This window comes from Protopterus annectens, chromosome 4.part0 (assembly GCF_019279795.1).
Source record: "Protopterus annectens isolate FY-2018-M chromosome 4.part0, PAN1.0, whole genome shotgun sequence".
NCBI classification, from domain to species: domain Eukaryota; kingdom Metazoa; phylum Chordata; order Ceratodontiformes; family Protopteridae; genus Protopterus; species Protopterus annectens.
This window is the reverse complement of record NC_056733.1, coordinates 879648649-879673667: the sequence shown is the minus strand read 5'-3', so window position 1 is coordinate 879673667 and position 25019 is coordinate 879648649. Positions and strand designations below refer to the sequence as shown.

Sequence of the window (25019 nt, the reverse complement as noted above, 5' to 3'; positions counted from 1 at the left end):
TCCAGGTATGGATATATTTGAATTCCTCTTTGTCTGCAAAATGCAATTACTGGTGCCAGGCATTTTGTGAAAACTCTGGGCGCAGTAGATAAGCCAAAGGGCAGTGCAGAGAATTGGTAATGGGTTGAACCTGCAATGAAACGGAGGTATCTTCTGCAACTTTGTCTGATAGGGACATGCAGGTATGCCTCCTTGAGGTCCAACGTTACTAGCCATGCTTCCTTACCCAACATGGGAAGAAGCGGCTGTAGTGTCAGCATCTTGAATTTGGGTACTTGTAAGTAAGTGTTTAGAATTGAAAGGTCCAGAATTGGTCTCCAGGCATTGTCCTTTCTGGGCACAAGAAAGAGTCTTGCATAAAATCCTTGGCCTTGCTCTCGAGTAGGTACCAGTTGAATGGCTCATGTCCATGAGAGCTGTAATTTGCTTTTGTGCCTCTGCCCATTGATTTTGTGGCAGGTTTGGCATTCCTCTTTTCATTGGCAAGGTGTGAAAGTGGAATCTGTATCCTCGTAAAATTATGTCTAGGACCCATTTGTCCTTTGTGACAATGTGCCAGTTGTCTGCAAAACGTGTGAGTTTTCCCCCCAAGGGGGCTGCCAAGAGAGTAGTGCTTGGCCAGATGAGGTGCAAGTCATTGAGTTTGCCTTCCGGTGGCTTGAGACCTGTCTTCTCCTCCCTTCTGTGTTGTAGAGCCCCATTGGCGAGGTTTATACTGGGCTTGTGGTTGTCCTCTGCCTCTTGGGCGTCTGTATTTACCCCTCTGCGGTCTGTCAGTGGCTGGAAAGGACCAATTTTTTGTTGGCCAGTTTCTGCTGAAGCGAGGGGGTTGTACTTGTAGGAAATCTTTGACTGTCTGCATAGATTTTGCCTTATCCTCCATTTTCTTTAAAACTTCTTCTGCTTTAACTCCAAAAAGAACATCTTGCTGTAAGGGAGCATCTAGTAGTTTTGCTTTAACATGATCAGGCAGAGTTTGTTCCTTTAACCAAGCATGCCTACGTATAACAGACCCAGTGACAGCTGCTCTGCAGGAGGCCTCCAAAGAATCAAGCCCACATTGTAAGGTATGTTTGCCCACCTGCTCAGTGGCGTGCAACAGATCCTGTACTTCTTTCAATTCAGATTGTTGAGGGAGAGGTTATTCTTTGCTTTAACTGAGAGATTAGAAATTGCTGATACTTAAGCATGTGAAATTGACAATTCAGTGCCCTCATAGCTAGTGTGGCTGAGGTGTAAACCTTTTTCCCCCCACCTGTCTAGTGCTCTGGAATCCCTCTCAGAAGGTACTGGGTTTTTAGCCATAGAAGCCTTAGCCCCCTTGGGACCCTGGGAAATGGTCTCTGGGTCAGCTATTGGGCTTTTGTAAAGAAATTTGTGGGAATCAGGCACTCTATAGTATCTGTCTGGCTTTGCCGGAGCAAGAGGTAGAGAGTCTGGGTTGAAACTGGATTCTAAATAGACATCATCCACAATGTCCAAAACTGGTGGGATTGCAAGTGGTCTGTGTTGGGGGAGTAAAAGAAACTCTCGGAGCCTTTTCTTTAAATCAGAGTAGTCCTGAACTTCCCAGTGAAAATGTTCCCTCATAGTGTGTAAAGTTTCCCCAAAGGAGTAGTCTTCAGGAGGAGAAGCTGAGGGAATGGAGTCCTCAGCATTAGAATCTTCATAAGGGGAGAAAGAGTAGTCTTGGTCCTCAGAGGAGTCTGAAGAAATGGACATTTGCTCAGAGGATGCATAATCTTCCTCTTGTCTAGGCCTTTTGTCAGGAGGGGGCTGGGAACCCCTGATTAAAGAAATCAAATCTTCAGCCATTTTGAGCATCTGTTTCTTAGGCATAGGGCCCTGAACAGGAGACTGAAGTGCAGTCCTTTTAGATTTAGAAGGAGTCTTAGACTTAGAAAACGTTTTAATGGTGAGAGTCTGTCTGAAAACGCCTTCGGAAACAGATGGCATTTCTGTAGCACCGACGTCTTTTGAAGCAAAGTCGTTGGAAGGGCCTGAAGTAAAAGGCTGCGTCGGCCTGGTACATTCCGTCAAAATTTCCGTAGCGGTCTCGGGTTCCAGATCTGCGGTAGTCAGGGGCTGCGTCGGAGCCTCACTGAGGACCGGAGAACCGGACACCGGATCAGCCGAGGCCTCGGAATCTGGCTTAGGCCTGAGCTGCCTGTCCTTATCCCTGCGTTTTTTGTGCACGCCAGTAGTCGGTTGCTCCGACGGCATAGTGAAGTTAAATTTCCTACCGAAGTAGTGTCATGAGAAATCAAAGCGTCTTTTAATAGTACGCTTATTAAACCTAGCACAAAACCGACAAGAAGTGACGTCGTGGTCTGGGCCTAGGCAAGGTATGCAATAAGAATGAAAATCTTTATGAGGTATTTGCTTCCCACAAGAAATACAATTGTTAACTTTTTCTGACATCGGTCTGAGGCAAGAAAAGTTTCCCCAGTGGGGTACTTAGCTTTATAGAAGACTTCGGTCTGAAATTCGAATTCGAAAATCTCAGGAGTCGGCCGACCGGCACCTGCGAACCGCTTCTGCCTCGGGCACCATGCGGCAAGAAAGACTGAAGAAAATGGCGTTGGTTGCATTATATATACCCCTGGCGCACTGACGTCAGGGAAGAGGCGACAGCAACTGACGCCGGACCAAGACTTTGGAATTCCGGCCGACTGCGGGACCGCCTGACGACAGGATAAGCCAAGTGTGATGACTGCAGCAGGGTAACACGATGAACATCAACACATTACTTTTCGGCTAAACCTTAGCACTTCCATTTCCACCACGACTGCCTTTCCAGTGAAAGGAAAAAAAAAGATTATTACACCTTTAATTACAATATTTTGTACTGTAACATATAGTGACACACATACCCCCACATTCCAAAGCAGTCTGTGCTCAGGACAAGACAGTGTTACAACACAGAACCATTCTGTGATTACTTACAAACTCATACTAGCATCCAACCAAGAGGGCAAAATGTTATGGAATTCAGGAGAAATATTTTGCAGTGGTACAGAGTTTATATTAATTCTTACAGCTGAGGTCCATCAAAGATTTTAAAGGCTTGTCTCATTGTCTAGTGCATAAACAGATCTGCTCTCTGCTCAACAGTTGAGTGGTGGTACATTCTACTGGAAAAATGAAAAAGCAGGTAAATTCCAGAACATTCTGTGCAGCACACCTAGACTCAATGATTTACATAACACAGGAAGTAGTAAATCAAAAGACCCCAAACCAAAGTGCATTCAGACCATTCACCTGTCACTCCTAGCCTTTATTCTGCTGTCCTCCCTTTATCGTAGGCTATGATCCCTGAAGTCATTCCTGTCAACATGCACTACACTGGTTGCTGCTGACATGTTGGATCTCAATCACATTTTCAAAAGTATACCCTTAAGTTCCAACCTGTCACTCACAACTGCTTCACTTCCCATGAGACCCAAAAAAGAAGTTATGTACTCACCATAACGTTCCATCTGAGTAGGTACTTCATTTGTCTGTGACCTGTGGGTATCGGATCCGAGCCGGCAGCTTTCCAAGCTACAAGATCCGAGCTCCTAGCTCCTCCCCCTACCCATAATCCCCTGCTATGTGCTACATTACCTCAGATCGAATTTTTTGCCTCTTACACAACTCCTACCTTCGATAGAGGAAGCAACACCAGATAAACTGTCTTAAGGCAGAACAAGATCTCTTTGGTGATCAGGAATCCCGAAAGGTTCGGAGGATGGCAGGGGGGGTCGGTTGCAGACAAATGAAGTACCTACTCAGATGGAACATTATGGTGAGTACATAACTTCTTTATCTGAAGTAGTTACTTCATTTGCTCTGCAATCTGTGGGACAGAGTCCCCAGCTACCTAGGGAGAAACCCTGGGCGGCCTATGGAAGGATATTCCGAAGCACCGCAGAGCCAAAGGAAGCCCTACCTCTCGATACCATATCCAACTTATAATGAGAAATAAACATATGTGAAGAGGACCAGGTAGCTGCAGAGCATATGTCATCCAAGGGGATCCTAGACCAGAAGGCTGCAGAGGTGGCCACAGCCCTCGTAGAGTGAGCAATTCCCGTAGGAACCGGTTTGCCTGCAGATAAGTACCCGTGGACTATGCATTGACAAATCCAATTTGCTACAGTCACTTTGGAAATGGCCTTACCCATGGCTGATTTAGCAAAAGACACGAACAACTGGTCCGATTTGCGAAAATCCTTAGTCCTGTGCAGGTAGAAACGCAGTTGTCTGTGCACATCCAATTTATGCAATGTGTATTCTCCTTTATTCTGAAAGTTTGGGAAGAACACGGATAAGTTTATTGATTGATTGATATTTGACTCCGAAGCCACCTTAGGTAAGAACGACGGATTAGTCCTGAGGAACACTCTATCCTTATGAAAAATGAGATAAGGATGCTTCCTACATAAGGCTTGAAGTTCTGATACCCTTTTGGCTGAAGTAATGGCAACCAAAAAGGCTGTTTTCCAGGACAAGAACTTTAATGGAAGCCGCTGGTTCAAAGGGTGGGCCTGTCAAGGCTTGTAAGACTAAGGCCAAATCCCATGGAGGCACCACCACTTTCACCGGAGGCTTCAAGAGGAAAACGCCACGTAAGAAGGTTTTACATAATTTTGTAGAAGCCAAACATCCTAGTCCGTCTCCCACATGGAAATGGGAGATGGCTGCCAACTGCACCTTAACTGTTGAGGCACTTGCTCCTTGTCTGAATATCAGAGACAGGAAGTCTAGAATAGTAGGAATAGGAACTGTAAATGGATCCAGGCCTCTATCTTTGGCCCAGACAGAGAAGCGTTTCCATTTGCTGTAGTAAATCTTCCTAGTAGTCGGCTTATGTGCTGCGACTAGAATGGCCTTAACAGGAGATGAGATACCGGGAGTCCTAGCCATCAGTGGAATTGGAGCAACCAAGCCGCAAGCTTGAGGTTCACCAGGTTCGGGGTTTGTAATCCCGCCGGATGTGAAATCAGGTCTGGAATGGGATCCAGTATCCATGGCGGAGATACACTGCGAGACCGCAGGTACGGGAACCAGATCTGGCGAGGCCAGAATGGGGCTATGAGGATAACTCTGCTCCCCAAACGACGGGCTTTCTGTATGAACTTGGTCATGAGCGGAAGGGGTGGATAGGCATACAGTAGACTGGACGGCCAAGCATGGACTAGAGCGTCTCTGGGATTCTCCCCTTCGGGGAGAAGTATTGCGAAGTACTCGCAGCATTTTGTGTTTAAGGGAGAAGCAAAAAGATTGCAGCAAGGCCAACCCCATTTGCGGAAGATCTGCTTCACAACTGATGGATTGACAGACCACTCGTACGGAGTGAGAATCACTCTGCTCAGTTTGTCCGCCAAAATGTTGGACCGACCCGGAATGTGCGTTGCTATCAGAAAGCGGTTGGTGGATATCGCCCATTCCCACACTCTCATAGCCTCCCGGCAAAGTGGGTAGGACCTGGTTCCTCCTTGCTTGTTTATGTACCAGACCACTGACATGTTGTCTGTCTGGATTGCAATAGTCCCCAGAGGTAGAAGGTTGTGGAGAGTTTGCAACGCTAGAAGCACCGCCCTCATCTCTAGGACATTGATATGCAAAGCGGTCTCCAGGGGAGTCCACGTGCCTTGGACGGTTCTGCCCGAACAATGCCCCCCCCCACCCGAGGCGAGAAGCGTCCGTGGTCAGTGTGGCTTGGGGGGGAGGGACAACAAAAGGCCTCCCTTCCTTCAGCTCTGGGGCGTGGAGCCACCAAAGAAGGGAGTGCCTGCAAACTCTGCTTAGGGGAATAGGAGTATTCAACGGATGGAGTAGCAGGGACCACTGAACTTGAAGGGTCCACTGCAGAATCCTCATTTGCAGACGCGCGTGAAGGGCGAGACTGATCGCTGCTGCCATAGATCCTAGTGCCCTCAGAACTAATTCTGCCTTCAGGGCCGGGCTTTGAAGAAGAATTAGCACCTGACACGACAAGCTGTTTATCCTGTCCGCAGTTAGCATTTCTCGAGAAATGCGGGTATCTAACTTGGCCCCTATGAACTCCAGGACCTGTACGGGGCAAAGAGAGGATTTCTGGAGGTTTACAGAGATGCCTAAGCTCTGAGCAAGGGTCAGAGCACAATCTCTTGCCAGGCAGAGCTGATGCCTGTTGGTGGCGGTAAGGAGCCAGTCGTCTAGGTATGGGAAGACCTGAATACCCAGAAGTCTCAGGTGGGCTGCAACCACTGCCATGACCTTGAACACCCTGAGGGCTGAGGTGAGGCCGAAAGGGAGAACCCTGAACTGGTAATGACTGGCTCCCAGCCGGAAGCGGAGAAACCTTCTGGATCGTCTGTCCATCAAGATGTGGTAGTACGCATCCTTGAGGTCTATCGAGCACATCCAGTCGTTCTGCTGCATAAGGGGGAGAATAGATTGGAGGGTGACCATCCGGAACTTTTCTTTGGGAATGAACAGGTTCAAAGCGGAGAGGTCTAGAATGGGTCTGAGGTCCCCCGTCTTTTTTGGCACTAAAAAGAACCTGGAGTAATAACCCGATCCGGACTGGTCTGGGGGGACGGGCTGGATGGCTCTTTTTCTAGCAACTTCAGGATTTCTGAAGCTGCTGCCTCCCTTCGATCGGGTGGAACATCAGGGAGGTGTCTGGTCGAGGGAGGGTGGTTTATGAAGGGGATGGTATAACCTCTGGATATGATGCGGAGCACCCATCGATCTGTCGTAATGGACTTCCAGTTTGACAGGTGCTCCGACAACCGCCCCCCCGACTGCCTCCAGAGAGGGACAGCCGGGTAAGCCCTCAGGGCTGCTGCGCGGGTCTATCCGGGAAGGGTTCCCTGGACCCGAAGTTACACAGTCCCCCTCTGCCTCTGGGCCGGCGTCCTCCTTGTCCTCCTCTGCCTCTAGAGGACGAGGGGTCCGAAGCCGGATGGGATTGCTGGGACTTACGGAACCACAGCTTCTTTTGTCCCCTCTGATTCCTAGAAAAGGATCGTTGGGGATTAGAGAAGCGGACCCCGATGGCAGACAGCGTCTTCCCATCCTTCTCGCTTTGGACCAGCATCTCGCGAACGGTCTTGCCGAAGAGCGAAGATCCGTCAAAGGGTGCATTCGCGAAGGACGCCTTGAAGGGATCCGCGAAATCGCAAGACGGAGCCAGGAGTGACGTTGCAAGACGACCCCGGCTCCGCTGGCCCTAGCCGCTCCCTCCGTGGCATGGGAGAGTAGACGCATGGACGTGTTAGAGATGGATTTTAGAGTGGCCATACGAGTCGAGAAAACTTTTTTGTCCGAGACCGACATGGACTCCGGGGGGGGCTGCAGCGTATTCCTTAAGTCTCGTTGTAGCCTAATGGTATGTGCCATGTAGTTAAGCGCCCTTACAGAAAAGGTCGCTGAACTAAACATCCGCTTCCCAATGCGGTACAGTGCTCGAGATTCCTTATCTGGTGGGTGAACCGAAGAACTCTCCTGTGCGAGTTCTCTCTTGGTGGCAGCCGCCACCAGCATGGCATCCACTGGGGTTCCCTTGGCCCAAGACAATCTATCCACTGGGGGGCTAAGGATCTTGTCGGGTCGCTTCGGGATAGGCTCCACAGTGTCGGGCTCCTTTCACGCCCTGGTAGTAATGAGGTCTACCAGGGAGTCAGCCGGGGGGGGGGGGGGGACACCCAGGAGGTAGAAGGGCCTGCCTCAAACGCATCCAGGAACACGGATTCATCTGCGGAAGGTTTTTGGGCAGACCACCCCCCTCTAATACACAACATTTCCATGATGTCTTCGAAGGAGACATCCTCGGGGGGTGACCTTGGGGAACCTTCCCCTTCATCTAAATCCGTGCCGGTTGTGACGGACTCTGGGGAGTCCAGGTGCCTCCTCTTGCACCAACTTTTTCGAGGGACCTCCTCGGTGGGACTGTCCGAAGAGGGCTCGTCAACTGGGTCCTGTTCCTTTAAGGGAACCAACTGGAGGGCTTGAGCAGGCTGTCCTGATGATCGGATGATGGAGGATAGACCCACATGCAGCGGGAGTACGGGAGGATCTGCCGCCCGGACCGGGGACCTGGAGGGCCTCGACAGTACCTTCTCCACAACCTCAAAAGCCGAAGGAGAGCTACTCTCGCCAGGCTCCAAGAGCAATCTCCTTGGCTCCGAGGTAGGGATCGGGGTCGGAGCCGATGCAGCCGGAGCAGAGAGAGAGGTGTGCTCCAAGCCCAACGGAGCCGAAGACACCAGCTCCCCCAGATCCGATGCTCATCCCTCGGCCCCGAGAGCACGGATCCGACAGACTTGAAGGCACAGTCGGCGTTGAAGCGTCCGGAGCTATCGGCGCTGACGAATCCCCGGTTCCGAAAGGGCCCGGATCCGATAACTGAGACCCGAAAACGGGTCAGAGAAGGAGTAATCGGAGCAAATATGGGGGCCGCGCTCCCCCCCAGAGGGGGGGGGGGAGGCAAGAGAACCCCCATCTGCATTTGGGTCTGGATGAATCGGCGCATCATCCGATCCATATCTGCTTCAGTGAGGCTTCTTGTTGATCTTGAAGAAGTCGTCGAGGCGGGCCGGGAGGGTCACCTCGACGACCTCGAGGGAGACCGATCCTCCTCCTCCAGCTCCGGAGAAAAACGAGGTGAACGGAGCCGAGAGGGGAAGGATCCGTAGCCCCTCGAGGGAGACCTAGTCAGCTTAGACGGCGGGGCTGAGGGTTGAGTCTCAGCCTGCCTTTTGTGGGACTTATGTCCCTTGTCTTTGTGTCTTTTCTCCACCATAGTGGAGGTACCTGAATCCCCCGAACTCAAACCCAAAGAGGGAGGTTGAGTCCCAGGTTGAGTCGGGGGCCCAGAAGGCACGAGGGCTGTGGAGATAGCCTGTGCCTGAGAGGGGGAGGAAGAAGAAGCTGATTCCTGAGGCAACAAGCCCGCCAGGATCAGCTTGTTCTTCCTGTCCCTAATAGCTCGGGGATTAAAGGCCGCGCAGATTGTGCAGGCCGATGACAAATGGGCCACCCCCAAGCATAAAACGCACTGAGTGTGGCCATCCGCCAGCGAAAGCTTATGGCCACACTCAGTACACTTTGAGAACACCGCCTTAGGCCCTTCAGCCATAACACCACTCACACCAAAAAACACACCCAAACACTAAGAGGGGGGAGGGTGAAAGGCGGGAACTAACAGAAACAAACTAGTTAGAAAGGGGGAACAAAGGTACCTAACTAACTACACTTTCGCTAACTAACCCAGGAAAACTAAACACTCTCACACAAGAAAAGATTTTTTTTTTTTTTTTTTTTTTTTTTTTAACAAAGAAAAAGGTTCAATCTCACCAAAAAGCCAAGGAGCTCTTCAAAAGTAGCTGCTTCAGCCGCGGCAAAAAACGATCTGGGGTAATGTAGCACTTAGCAGGGGATTATGGGTAGGGGGAGGAGCTAGGAGCTCGGATCTTGTAGCTTGGAAAGCTGCCGGCTCGGATCCGAGATCGGATCTGATACCCACAGGTTGCAGAGCAAATGAAGTAACTACTTCAGATCAATGGCTAACACTTGCTCCATTTCTCACAGCTGTGATCACACAATGCCTACACAGCTTGTCTTCAAGTCCCCTTATTTTAGATGCCCCTCCTCTTTACCTTTTCTTTGTAAGCCTTTGGAACTATTACGCAGTCATAGCAGGGTGCAGCCTCAGAGATACCTTATACAGTGAAATGACATTGGTTTCTGCAGACTACTAACCTACCACAACACAGCGACCAAAGAGCTTTCAGACTTTTGAGCCAGGACTCTGTCCTTCCTCCCCCTTTAAGGATGTTCACTTGCTTAGTGCCCTACCTCCATCCATTTCTGTCCTTAGAGATGTCACAGACGGACTTATGCCTACCAAGCTACCACGTGGGTTTGTTACAGAGAAACCCATCACTAATAGCATCCAAGTTCAGACATTCAGAAGCAGCACAGCAATATTTCATTTTCTTTTTGCCCTCCTGACAGGCTGACAAGTGCATCATGCAAAAATGTGCATAAAGAGAGGGCTTGCATGGAGTCAACCCACTTTCTTTCCTGAAAGCAGTGACATGCATTTCAATCTGGTTGCAACAGATGATATAAAAACAAAAGCATTGCAAATGAGCAGTAACACTACACTGCATAGACAGTGCCATGACACATCAGATTTCAGCTGTATGAGTAAATTTCCATATGTTCACAAAGGATACTAAGCGCGAGGTTCAAACTATGAAAGCCTGAGATTGGCAACTGAATTCTGCTGTGATACAATGGACAGTCGAGAGGACCTCCTTCTTGAATAGAGTTCTTCACAGGACCCTGAAAGGGACAGAAAATTTGTTTAAAACATGTTCAATGAAAATGGAGAAAAATATATCCCAAGAAAACATGACCGCAAAGTATGAAGCAGGACCTTTGCTAACACATAGCCTCGGCAAGTGTCTAAGAAATCTGATCATGGTTTAAAATCAAAGTTAAGCCTAAACCAGTCATTCTACTTCAATAATTCTCTTGGTTTGAGCACTTGTTAATTAGGATATCTGCTGTCAGTCTGCTATCAGGCTGTTTTTTTGAAACCCTACCCCTTAAGATACAAAATTCAGGTAAAACATGCCAGAACTCTAGCAAAAATCAAATTTCAGAGTTTACAAATCCTCAAAAAGACATTGCAACGTCCACCTGACAATTTACTATATTTATACCTAAATAGACCACATTAAAGTAGTCCTTAAACTGGTCTTCAGTGAGAGGAACCCATCGTAAAACTATGGAATTAATACACAGAACAATGTATGGCCAAAACACCAAATCCTACAGTATATATTCTTAACTAACTTTGCAGAAATATTTCAAAAATCAGTTTTACATTAACACAGTTTCGGCAGTCGAGCTAAACAGGCAATTTAGAAAGCAATCTAACTGCAAACACAGGATTTAAAGACCTGGGTAAATGCAGCTTTGAGTTTTTCTTTTTACTAATTGGTCAATGATCATTTTAAACTACAGGCTGTATAAAAAGCTAGTACAGCTGTGTACACTTACCATAAATACAGATCTTCGAGTGTATTCCCTTTTGCAGTCATTACATTTGGGTTATCTGCTTGCAGGTAGCCCTCAGTCGGCCTGATTAACAAAGTCTTGGGTCCTGCATCAGTTGCTATCCCTTCTTCCATGACGTCAGATCATCAGGGGGTATAAAACATGCAGCCGACGCCATTACATCAGTTTTTCTTGCCCCAAATGTCAGGTGCCCCCCTAATAAGAAGCAATTAAATATAAAAGTACAAGGATATATCTCCAACAAAAAAGCAAATACACCAAAAAGGCTTTTAAGCATAGTAAAGGAAAGTAGAGGTATAGCCAAAAGAAGTTAGGGGGCTGGAGGAAGGGTAACCAGGACTGCAACAGTGAATACACACGAACATCTACATTCATGGTAAGTGTACACAACTGTACTATGTTCTTCGTGTTTCACTGATGCAGTCATTACATTTGGGTAGATTCCCAAAGCTATGGTTGGGAGGAGGAATTTAGATAGCATTAGGGCCCGCTATAAGGCCCTGCAAGACTGCAGTGGCAAAGCCAGCTCTGGATTTAGAGAAAATTGGCAAATGATAATGCTTGGTGAAACCATGTACAGAACTCCAGTTAGCAGCTTCTAGGATGTCCCTGGTAGGGATGCCTCTGAGAAAAGCTGTAGAGGTACATGCAGCCCTGGTGGAGTGAGGTTTGATCCCATGGGGGATAGGTTTTCCATGGTGCTTACAACAGAAATTAATGCAATGGCTTATCCATTTAGAAATGGTTTGCTTTGAAATAGACTTACCCTCTGCCCCTGCAGCAAATGCCACCAGCAGTTGTTCAGATTTCCTTTGAGGTTTAGTACTGTCCAAGTAGGATCCAAGTTGTCTGTGCACATCTAAGGAATGCAGTATCCATTCCCCTTCATTCTGTGGATTGGGAAAGAAGGTTGGCAAATGAATGGACTGATTAAGAGCCACACTGGATACCACCTTGGGCATGAAGGCTGGATTGGTTCCGAGGGACACCCTGTCCGCATGAAAGATGATGAAAGGCTCCACTGACAAAAGGGCTTGTAATACAGATACCCTTCTAGCTGAAGTGATTGCTAAAAGGAAAGCTGTTTTCCAAAAAAGAAATTTTAAGTCTGCAGTGGCAGCTGGCTCGAAAGGAGGTACAGTGAGTTTCTCCAAGACAAAGTTAAGGTCCCAGGCTGGGGTTGGAGCTCTCCTGGGTGGTCTCAAATTTTTGGCCCCTCTGAGGAACTGCTTGAGCAGTGGATGAGAGACGAGGGGAGGTTCTGTGTTATAATGAGCTGAAATGGCTGAAGGGGTGGATTTTAATGGAGGAAAAAGACAGGCCCTTGTGAAGCATCTCAGTTAAGTATTGTAAAATCTGAGGTAAATTGGGCGCTGATGTGCTCAACCCTTGAGACTGGTTCCAGGCACAGAATCTTTTCCATTTTTCAGCATAAGATTTTCTAGTACAGGGCCTCCTTGCCTCTAAAATGATATCCATCAAAGGTTTGCTGAGGGATGGTAAAGGAGAGATTAAGTAATTAGCCAGGCTGCAAGGTACAGTGTTAGAAGCTGAGGGTGCAGAATTTGGTTCTCCTGCTGCGACAGCAGGGAAGGAGTCTGAGGCAGGTGCCATGGAGATAAACGTGACAAACTGCACAGGAGGAGGTACCAGTGTTAGCGCAGCCAGTCCGGAGCAATCATCATGCTTGGTTTGTCCTGGTTGATTTTTAGTAGTACTTTGGAGAGTGGAGGCAGAGGGGGGAAGGCATAGACTGATAGGTTTTTCCAGCTGAAGGACAGAGCATCCACTTTACAGGCTTGTTTGTGGGGAGTCCTTATGCAAAATATGTCCAATTGGTAGTTTGGGAGAGGCAAACAGGTCTATATCAGGGCTCCCCCCATTTCTTTGTCAACATGTTGAAAATCCTTGCTTCCAGTTTCCACTCGTGTGGGTCCATGAGGTTCCTGCTTAGTCCGTCTGCCAGTGTATTTAATTTTCCTGGCAGGAATTGAGCTTGTAGATGCACTTGGTAGCTCAAGGCTGTGTTCCACAATGCCATGGCTAGTCTGCAGAGAGGGTAAGAATGTGTACCCCCCCCCTCGCTTGTTTATGTACCACATAACAGTGGTGTTGTCCGTCTTTACCATTAGTTGACCTGGAAGAATGTGGTACTTGAAGGCTGTCAGAGCATTCTGTACAGCTATCATTTCTTTTTGATTGATATAAATGTGCATTTGACTTGGGTTCCATTTGCCCCGAATGCACTTCCCTGCCAGGTGAGCACCCCCCATGCATAGTCTGATGCTTCTGTTGTTAGGGTTTGGGCGGCAGAGGGTGGTGTGAAAGGTAGTCCCTTGTTTTGGTGGCAGGCTTCTGCCCACCAAAGGAACTCTAGGCGTAGGCAAATGATAAGAATCATTGTTTTCTAGGTCTTCAGAATGTTGACACCATAGGCTTTTTAGATACCACTGTAGTTTCCTCATATGCAGTCTTGCATATGGAATTAGAAAAATGCAGGAGGCCATGAACCCCAACGCTTGCAGTACTTGTCTTGCAGATAGCAGGGTTTCTGTAGCCACTTGTTTGAAGTAGGTTGTCAAATGACTTTGTTTCTCTGGTGTGAGGTAAGCCATCTGGGAAGTTGTATTCATGCTTGCTCCTAGGAATATAATTTGTTGACAGGGTACCAAGTGTGATTTCTTTTCGTTTATGGTGTACCCCAGACAAGTTAGAACCCTTTTTACAAAGGCCAGATGATTCAAAAGTATGTCCTGGCTTTCTGCCTGAATTAGACAATCATCCAGGTACGGGTATATTTGAATATTTCTTTGCCTACAAAATGCAATAACTGGAGCTAGGCACTTTGTGAATACCCTGGGCGCAGTAGATAAGCCAAAGGGCAGTGCAGACAACTGATAGTGCGTGTAGCCTGCTTTGAAGCGTAGGTATCTTCTGCATGATTCCCTGATTAGGATGTGCAGGTATGCTTCTTTTAAATCTAGTGTTGCCAATCAGGCATCTTTGCCTAGCATAGAAAGTAATTGGTCAAGAGTCAGCATCTTGAATTTTGGAATCTCCAAAAAGGTGTTTAGAGTAGATGCCATGAATTGTCATTTCTGGGTACCAGGAAAAGTCTTGAGTAGAAATCTTGTCCCTTTTCCTCTTCTGGTACCAGTTGACTAGCCCCCATGCTTAAGAGAGAAAGTACGTGTTTTTGGGCCTCTGCCCACTGATTTGGGGGTAGGTCCGGCCACCAACTTGGTGTTGGCAACGTGTGGAAGTGAAATTTGTATCCCTGGGACACTACTGTCCTGGGTAATGAGTTCCCAATTCTTTGCATGAAGAGCATTCTTTCCCCCCAAAGGGGCAGTCAGTTGATAAGTGCTTGGAAATTTTAAAAGAAAGTCATTGAGACAGTTTACCATAGGGAGGAGTCTTATTATTCCTAGATTTGGATGTGGAGGCCCCCCACTGCTTAGTTCTGTGCCCCCCCCCCCCTGGGACTGAAACCTGGGGTTTTTGCTGTGTCTGGGTTTGGATTGAGAAGACCTGGAAGGGGCTGGAAAGGAACAATTCTTAGAGGGCCAGTGCCTACTAAATCTAGGAGGATGAACTTGTAAAAAATATTTTAACAGTTTGCATAGATTTAGCTTTATCTTCCACCTTAAGAACTTCCTCAGCCTTGTTGCCAAACGGGCGGTCCTGATTTAAAGGAGCAGCCAACAATTTAGCTTTAACATGATCAGGCAAAGATTGCTCCTTAAGCCAAGCATGCCGTCTGAGCACAGACCCAGTAACAGCAGCCCTGCAAGATGCCTCTAATGAATCAAAAACACATTGCAAAGTATGTTTTCCAACTTGTTCAGCAGAATGCATGAAATCCTGTAATTCTTCATTTTCCACACAGGAATCAACATCATTTTCTGTTTAAGCAGTCCAATAACATGTTGCTGATACTTTAACATATGAAACTGGCAGTTTAAAGCCCTAATGGCCAAGGTTGCAGAAGTGTAAACCTTCTTACCCCATCTATCCAGCAACCTGGAGTCTCTATCAGAAGGGGTAGGATTTTGTAGCAGTAGAAGCCTTAATGCCCTTGGGCCCCTGTGAAATAGTCTCTGGATCTGCAATAGGATTTCTGAAAAGGAAATTGTGGGACTCAGGGACCCTGTAAGTACCTGTCAGGTTTTCTGGGAGCAGGAGGCAGGGAATCAGGGGCCAAACTAGATTCTGAAAAAGCATCGTCAACAATGTCTAGTACAGGAGGAATAGCTAAAGGCCTATGCTGAGGTAGGAGAAGGAAATCCCTAAGCCTCTTTTTTGAATCAGATAAATCCTGGCTTTCCCAATGGAAATGCTCCCTTAGAGTATGTAAGGTTTCCCCAAAAGAAAAAACCTCAGGAGGGGAAGCAGAGGGAATGGAGTCCTCTGCATCAGAATCTTCATAAGTAGATCGGGTCAAATCCAGATCATCAGAAGAATTAGAAAAAACAGAATCCTGATCGGAAGATTCATAATCAACTTCAGTCCTAAGCCTTTTAGAAGGGGGGGGGGGTTGGCTACCCCTGATTAGAGTTATTAGATCTTCAGCCATTCTTATTTGTTTTTTAGGTCGAGGGGCCTGAGCATGTGGCCTGAGCGTTGGTTTTTTAGACATGGATCGAGATTTAGGCCTAAGTAAAGAAGGAGATGTCGGTTTAATATGCAAGTCCGTAGGTCTGATTACACCCTCAGAAGCCAGTGCCTGCACAGCGGCTCTGGACCCATCCAAGGTAGAAACATCCATGGGTTCCATAGTTGAAGCATCTCGCGGCATATCAGACTCCGAATGGGTCTCAGTAGAGGCCTGCGAATTAGAAGTAGGGGGTATCAGGGGTTGGGTAAGTGCCTCACTGAGTACCGGCGAACTGTCAAAAGCAGTTTTGGGCATCGGCGGCCTGTCTCTGTCTTTATTTTTGCATTTTTTTGGAATCCCAGTAGTCGGATGGCTAACCAACAACATTTCTGGATAATTAAACCGAGAACCGAAATATTTAGAGGCGAAAATATACCGATGACGGATAGTGCGCTGATTAAATAAAGCACAAAACCGACAGCAAGGTACGTCGTGGTCAGGGCCTTGGCAAGGAATACAGTACGAATGAAAATCTTTATGAGGCATTTGCTTTCCACAGGTAATGCAATTATTAACTTTTACTGACATTGGTTAAGGAGCAAGAAAAAGTTTCCCCAATGGGGTACTTAGCTACTTAGCTTTAATTGAAGACTTCGGTTCTGAAACTTGAAAACGAAAATTTTAGGAGTCGGCCGACCGGCACTTGCGAACTGCTTCTGCTTCGGGCACCGCACGGCAAGAAAGACTAATGTAATGGCGTTGGCTGCATGTTTTATACCCCTGATGACCTGACATCATGGAAGAAGGGACAGCAACTGACGCAGGACCCAAGACTTTGTTAATCAGGCCGACTGAGGGCTACCTGCAAGCAGATAACCCAAATATAATGACTGCAACAGTTAAACACGAAGAACATCTGCAAAGTCTAGTAAATCAGAAATGATAAAATAATTTGCTGCAAGTTATATTACACCCAACTGGAGTACAGAATAATAAAATGGAAACCTTGTATAAAAACACTAACATGAGTATACTGGAGAAAGAGTACAGCAGAAATGTACAAGGGCATCCAGGAATGTGAAAGTAAGTTAGTAGAAAATAGCAACTTGTGCACCTCATACAGATATTTAAAAGGAGACCTTTATTTAGGTATAGAAGACATTTATAGACAACCATCTTCAGGAATGCTTGGGATTATCAAAGAGTAGTAGTGAATCACCAGATAACCCATGCAGGAGATTATACAGGCATGAGAGATGTACTAATTGGTTCAGAGTAAATGGTGCCTGGAAACAGCTACCAAATGACGTTAAAGCAAGCACTGGTTTCAATTTTTTTTTTTTTTTTTTTTTTTTTTTTTTTAACAACTATGACACTTGCTATGGAAAATGACTGTTTTGACATATTGGCAGGTTATAAAGGCATTGTTACCCATGCCTGAAATTTTTGTATGTATGTAAATAAGCATCCTCTACGTTCAGGGCAATCATGACAGAACTTGGTAACAAGAAGAAAAGGAGAGCCTAAAAAGTCAACACTGAATTTTCTTACCACTAGCAACTTTTTCATTCTGGAGATATCCAAGATGGGTTTCCACAATTGGTCTTTTCTGGAGAAAAGTAAAAGCCCAAAATAAAACCGTTCAGTGAGGCATCTCATTTAAAATGGGTCTTGCCAGACCCATCTGATGTGGTGGAATGACAGACATCGCTATAAAGGGTAGAAGGCATACAAATTCAATCCTGCATCCTGAGCCTACGAGCTCAGAGGAACACAGGTCTTTGGGCAGTCCGAACTACTGGTCTTTAAAGTAAGACAGACTTCTTCCTCACTGGTGGGGGGAGGGAATGTGGGATGGGGTAGTCAGAATGCAGAGCTAACGTTTGGCTTCACAAAGACTTGATGACCTCAATATTGCTCAATAGCTTGTTATAGTCTTTGCAACCTCTCCACTGGCTCTTTTTAAAATCTCTCCCTTATTCAAAATAATCAACGAAGACTGCTTCAGATAAAAGATAAAGTGCTTGACTGAAATGTCCTACTGTATTTGGGTTATTGGGGAATAAAAATTTGTTTTTACATCTAAATTGGTTTACTCTCTTCCTCCAACATTTCAAATACCCTGACGAAGGATCAACTGATTCTCAGGAGCACATTTAACAGTCCTTTGACATCCGCAGGCCAAGGACTCTATCCTTAGCCAAGCATGTTATCTGACGACCAAGTCTCAGACAGTTGCTCAGCACATGTATGTACAGTACCACAGCTGCATTTTAATACCACATCTACTAACCTTAAAGGCAGTCCAAAACAACTTTGAAAGGCACTGCTCAAAGTTGAGTCAAACCTCCTCCCACCTGCATTTCAATGTGCTATTGGTGATGAAGCTTATAGGCTTGGTAAGCTTTAACATGTAAAAAAAGTAAGCATATACATACTTCTTCACCATATTTATCTAGTAAATGTCACAGGGCAGCAGGTTTTAGCTGGCACCAAATTGAGATACTTGCTGCGATCCAATGCAATCGCTAAGGTCAGCCACAGAGTTGCGCGTGCTTTTTTGCCTCCATGCCCGCCAACAGTAAAGCCTACCCTCAAGTAGGCATGACTCATTTGTTCCCTTAACCAGGAACGTCACTCGAGATCAAAGTGAAAACTCAACAGAAAGGTCTGTTAGTCAGGCAGTCATGACGGTGCTTTATACCCTCACTGTAATACTGGCAATCTACGCATTTATAATGGCAGGAGTAACCCATGTGCAGCAGACATGCAATAAGTATCACCACAGAAGCCTACACCACTTTCCCCATTCGCTTGCCCACTTATGTGCATCTGTGTAGAAAACCATCACCACGTGAGAGCCTAGTGAAACTAAAACCTGTTCCAGGTACTGCAGTGGCATTGCCACAACTCATCTAAGAGCACTGTGGCAGTGTGCTGTCGACTCTGCTCTCACCTCCAAGGATGGGCATGCTCATGGCGCCCAGCCATTAACTGAACTAGAGTTGATTGGGACCTAGTCAGGGCTTATCTCTCTACATCTATGGAGCTGGCTAGCCATTGCTATGTTATACAAATATTTAAGTTTTATTCAACCCTATGGTACTATTCTAAACAGGCACTCTAAGGTACTCTCAAAAAACTACATTACTGGATGACAGGCTGTTAGTTTAGGTTCACTGATGCTCAAAAGGTTTACATATCACTTGCAGCTCCAGGGGTTCCTTTGCTTTTCACTTGAAGTGCTCCTGTATTAGTGTAACGGCTTACTTAAAGCTGACACACCCTCAAAATGATTCAAGGAGAAGGATTCCTCTCAAATCTGGGGGTGGGGGAGGTTACAATTTAGCTGAAGTAGGTCAAATACTTCTTACTTGCATCGGATTCCAAAGTGTGCCACAGCTCACTCTCTTTTTTCAGTAGGAGGTGCCATGCCATCACACAGGTGGATGGTGAATCAAGTGGGGAAGAGTTATGAATCCCCTGCCAACCAGTCCCACACACTCTGGCTAAGTGCAGGTAGTAAAAAAAAGTATGAGCAAGACAACCAATAGTAAGACAGATCACTCAAAGACATCACATTTACCAGCTTAAGCATAAACAGCTCAGCTATTCTGGGCATTTATGTTGAAAAGAATGTCTTTTCCTCTCCAGGATCTATGGACAAAAACTGATGAAATATCCAGAAACAAATTGGCTTCTGGAAATGTGAGCCATGAACTGACTATCTCAGAGTGCTAGGGAACAGACATCTAGGTTGTGATGCAGAACTTAATCCCTACAAGACTTAGGAAGCCAGATACCTGTATCTCACAGTCAGCTCCCAGAGAAGCACCAGTTGTTTGGGAGGTGCAAAAAGAAACAGAACAGCCAGGAGAGCTGGTAAATCTGCACCTCCCCAGGAATGACATCCTTGGGCCCTTATAGGAATTACAGGACCACAGAAATCTGATGTCCCTTGCCTATGAAACGTTTACCTGGCAAGTACTTGTCCATTTTCTTTGGGAGCAATGTGAACATGCCTTCTGAAAATGAATCTTCCTCTAAGTGAGGGACAGCTACTCCTTGATCTAATGACAAAAGTTTATTATGTTCTAGAAAGACACCAAAATTACAATCCTTTAGCTGTAAATTTTTTTTAAAGCATAATGCTTGCAATCAGATATTTAATGAAATTTACGAAGACAAAATACAGACTTGAAAGTGAAAGTCCCTCTGTGTTACCTGTTGACCACAAGCATGCTGGTGACCCTTTCTTAAGGAAGTAATCATCCTCAAAACATCAGCCTCAGAAACCTCTAAATCAGTCAGAAAAATATGTCAACAGGAAACAATACATTACTCTACAAAAGTAAAAAGAAAAAAAAAAGACTGCCAATCTGGGTAGTAAATGCAGTCCTGGAGGTCAGCTAGATGACAGGAGACATTTCTGATCACTCGAGGTAGCAAAAATGACATTGGCAGTCTCTCCATACCAACAAAGCTCTGAAGACAACCTTGTTATTCAAAGTGAATGAAAGCGTTCAACATTTATATTAAAATTTTCTTGGCTTAAGATTATTGCGGCTGATTTTATTTTTGCCAGGATTAGGACTGCACGTTTGTTGGTGCACTTGTTTCCTATATGTGCTTTTGCTTTTTGTTGTTAGTTACACTCTCTTATACAATATGCACATTACTGATATTCACTATCACTGAGAGGCAGAGGGAGTCTAATAGGCTGGACAGTTGAACATCTACCTGGGGAATAATTTTTAACCTCTGTGTATGATAAATGCTGCCAATCCCTATGAACATCCATCTTTCCAAACAAAAATGACAAAAATATGTACATTACGTATGATTACCAAGATTTCCAAACTTCAACAACCTGCAGAGGTTTCCTGTGAAGGCATACCAACATCACTCAAAAAAAAAAAAAAGATATCCCAGAACACTTAATTCCAGATATGTATCAAAAACAACTCTGTGGAAACACATGAAAATATGGTACCAGAGAATCACAGCACACAAGACCTCCCCCCAGTTTCCGTTATATCTTGCATTTAATTTATTTTTTATCTTAAATTTAATACTTTTCATACAGTCAAGTCACATCCAGTTTGACAGCATCTACAGCTTAAACTCACAACACTTACAAAGAATGCAGACTTCAACATCATAGCACACTATTTTAAGAACATGTCTAAATGCAGGGAACAAGTAACACAAAAATTAGCAAAATACAGGTATTCAATAATCTGTACAGTTTGGTCTCACAATGTCACTGAAACACAATTCACTACAAACATGAGAAGTTTAATTTACAAAAGAAGCACAAAAAACAAAAAATACTTCAGTCGCTAACTCAAAATGTAGAGATGTGCATATTGCACTTACCCATAACAATAAGAGTACAAGTTCCTCAATGCTGCAGTAGTCTTTAGGCTATCTGGGCTGTATCCTACCTATGACTCTATGACTACAACTGGCCAGCTTCAAAAGCTCTGGTTCCCTCCCACACCTTTACTCAGACTAATGACTGGCTAGTCCCAAGTGAAGATTTCTTCAGGACATTCCCGCCCATATAAAGAGAGCAGAGCGCAACAATCATGAATCAAACCTGTATCGAAAAAGAAAGTAGTAACACACAAAAACCTACTTTATATCTAACAACTACTACTATATGCAAGAGTGGGGGGGGGGGTGCATCTGCTGTAGCAGTGATAAATTTGAACACCCAGTGTTATGGGTACCCAAATATACTACAAGTTCATATGATTTTCTAGCAGCAGAGTTTCCTGCTTCCTTTTGTACCTGCTGCAAACCCTCATGAAATAAGTGCCCCAAAAATATTAGAATTGAATCATACAGACATGTCAGTTGAAGGTGACAAACTGGGGAATATCAAACCCACCCTGTCTAGTGTGAGTAGATCCCGTCTGTATGTAAACCTGTGCTAACTGCCCTTGGTCAATGTCATAAAGAAGGGAGAACCAATGTTTCCTGGGCCAAAAGGGGATCAATATAATGATTTCTGGGGTATCCTTTTGAATACTTAGCATTACCCTGGACATCAGCAGAAATGGTGGAAGCAAAAAGGAACAGTCATTTTCAAGGAAATGTAAATGCATCTGTTTTCCAGACCTGCTTGCAAGGAGCCCTGCAGCAAAATATACCTCACTGAAAGAATCACAGGCCTACAGCAGATGCCCTATGCTGACCGCCTTAAAAAACTCGAGCTATACTCTGTCACATATCTAACATACAAGGCCATTTCAAACCCAGAGCTGTTGGACATGCTACACTTAAAGAAATCCCAATCCCAATCCCGCAGAGCCACATACTCCAGGGATCTAAACCTTGTCATCACAGTAAACAAAACATGTTGGAGGGATAGGTTTCTGACCCAGAGCCTCCCCAGACTCTGGAATAGACTGCCCATACATGTAAAACAGAACACCTCTTTGACCCTCTTCAAAAGGAACCTTGATGACTGGATGGGAGAAAGGAAATTCAGCCCAGGGATCACGTCAGTCGCCCTGCTAGACAGGGGTCCAGGGAAGTAAACAGCGTGGAAAGAAGTAGCCGGGGAGTTGTTATGGCCAAGCTTGTATAGGCCCTAGGGCCGATAGCCTAGTACCAACCTATGTAAAGGAGGTAAACAGATCTATTTGAGGTGTTCCTCACAACCAGATCACCCAATTAAATTTCCATTTGTGAGGGCCACTCCTGGTCCTGTTCAGCTTGTCTGGCACTATGTTTTCCTCTGATGGAATGGAAGATCCTTAGAAGGTTATGCTATGCTGAAAAGCCAACTCCTAAGCGATTATAGCCAGCCTGCATAGGGGGTATGACCATGTACCGCCCTGCTTGTTTATGTACCGCATTACTGTGGCACTTTCTGTAATCACTTTAAGCAGTCCCGTAAACCATAGGCGTGAGACTTCAAGGCCTGGACAACAGCCATCTCCTTTAAGCTGATGTGCTTTGGTCTGTCTGAAAGACTCCACAGACCTCGCACCTTTACCCCATCCCCAAACTGGGAGACTGCTTCACAAGCAAAATTTGATGAGTCTGTGGTGAGATACTGGTTTGAGGTCTGTGACAGAAGGGCAGATCTGCGTTCAGTTTAATTTGTTGTCACCACCAATGCAGCTCCCTTTTTATAAAATCCAAAATTGGAATTTTGATACTCCAAGAGAACACAAATGCTGAGTCCATATGTTTTAGAAACCATTGCATTCTTCTCATGTATAACCTGGCTAGGAGAAATATGACAATCTTGGAAGCCATGAACCCAATAATCCTGAGAAATACTCTTGGAGAAGTCTGAGATTGACTTAAGTTAAGGAAAGATTCCAGACAAAAATCTACTTTCTCAGGCCTTATGAAAAGGAAAATATCAAGAAGGCAGCCAAAAAAGTACAGTTTTGTACCTACCATAAATGTAGATGTTCGAAGATCCACATTGCTGCAGTCATAACCTGTGGGTAGTCCGCTGTCCTCGGTCGGCCCGAATACCAAAGTGTTAGGCTGGCGTCGGTCATGGTCGCTTAGATCTGACGTCAGTACGCCATGGTATTAAAGCGCATGACCGACGTCATATCCTCAGTCTTTCTTGCCCCAGATGTCAGAAGGCCCTAAAAAGAAAGGCCATAGCCAAAAACAGATAAACCTCCAAAACCTATGTACAAACAATATTTATAACCCAAACCACACAACCACTCCAAACTACAGAGGGGAAGGAGGGAGGGTAAATTGGACTGCAGCAATGTGGATCTTCGAACATCTACATTTATGGTAGGTACAAAACTGTACTATGTTCTTCATCTCACATTGCTGCAGTCATAACCTGTGGGTAGAATCCCAAAGCAAAGGTAAAGGGAGGTTGGCAAAATCATAAAGCATTGGGAGCTGCTAACATGCCCTGTAAAACTGCAGTGGCAAACCCAGCCCTTGATTTGGAATAAAGAGGGAGATGGTAATGTTTAGAAAAAGTGTGCACTGAACTCCAAGTAGCTGCTTCCAAAATATCTTTAGTAGCTACACCCCTTAAAAAAGCAGTAGAAGTGGCAGTAGCTCTAGTGGAATGAGGTCTGATTCCAGCCAGAATCTCCTTACCATGATGAGAATAACAAAAAGGAATACAATGGCCAATCCACTTAGAAATAGTTTGTTTTGAAACAGGTTTCCCCTGAGAGCCCAAAGCAAAAGAAACAAATAACTGTTGAGACTGTCGGAACCCTTTAGTCCTGCTCAAATAATAACGCAACTGCCTGTGAATATCCAAAGTGTGCAAAATTTTCTCCCCTTTATTTTGGGGATCAGCATAAAATGTAGGCAAATGAATAGATTGGTTCAAGGCCACATTTGAAACCACTTTGGGCATAAAAGTAGGGTTAGTACGCAGAGATACCCTATCCTTATGAAAAATCAGGAAGGGTTCAACTGCCATTAGAGCCTGTAACTCAGATACCCTTCTAGCAGACGTAATGGCCAACAAAAAAGCAGTCTTCCAAGACAAAAACTTCAACTCAGATGTAGCTGCAGGTTCAAAAGGAGGTCAAGTAAGTTTTTCCAACACAAAATTGAGATCCCAGGAAGGAGTAGGAGCTCTACGTGGGGGTCTTATGTTCTTTGCCCCTCTAAGAAATTGCTTAAACAAAGGATGAGAGACTAATGGTGGGTCACAGTCATAGTGAGCAGAAATGGCTGCAGCATGAACTTTTACAGAGGAGAAAGACAAACCTTTGTCTAATAATTCTGTAAGATATTGAAGTGAAACACTCAAATTAGGCCTTGAAACATCAAAGCTCTTTGCTTTGCTCCAAATAAAAAATCTCCTCCATTTATCAGCATAAACTTTCCTTGTACTAGGCCTTCTGGCCTCCATAATGACATTCAAAACTTGTTGAGGAAGCTGCGACCCTCCAGGTTCTAGAACAGAATATGCCAGGCTGTCAGATGCAGGGACTGTAACCTGACATTGAGGAAATGATTGCCTGCCTGAGACAAAGGTGTGGAATTGATGGCAAAGGCCAAGGAGGCTCCCGTACTAAACTCCTCAGCAGAGGGTACCAGTGCTGCCGTGGCCAATCTGGAGCTATTAGAATCATGGAGGGCTTGTCCTGTCTGACCTTCAAGAGCACCTTGGGAAGGAGAGGCAGAGGAGGAAAGGCATAGACGTGAAGATTGTTCCAACTGAATGATAGAGCATCCACTTTCCAAGCTTTTGGATGAAACATCTTTGTGCAAAACTTTGGCAACTGGAAATTTAGTGGAGAAGCGAACAGATCTATGTCTGGAGTCCCCCAAATCACTGTCAACTGTCGAAATACATGAGGATCCAACTTCCACTCGTGGGGATCCACCATCTGTC

The 25019-nt window shown here is 45.5% G+C and overlaps 1 protein-coding gene across 1 annotated transcript in view; it reads right to left on the bottom strand.

Annotated features, from left to right (window-relative positions):
* The window catches only part of SMPD4 (sphingomyelin phosphodiesterase 4), a 1415848-nt gene that overhangs the window by 987446 nt on the left and 403383 nt on the right, over nt 1-25019 (bottom strand). Inside the window, exon 9 of the mRNA XM_044068837.1 lies at nt 10212-10320. Coding sequence (XP_043924772.1) covers nt 10212-10320 — 109 coding nt within the window. The remainder of the gene's footprint in view (nt 1-10211; nt 10321-25019) is intronic.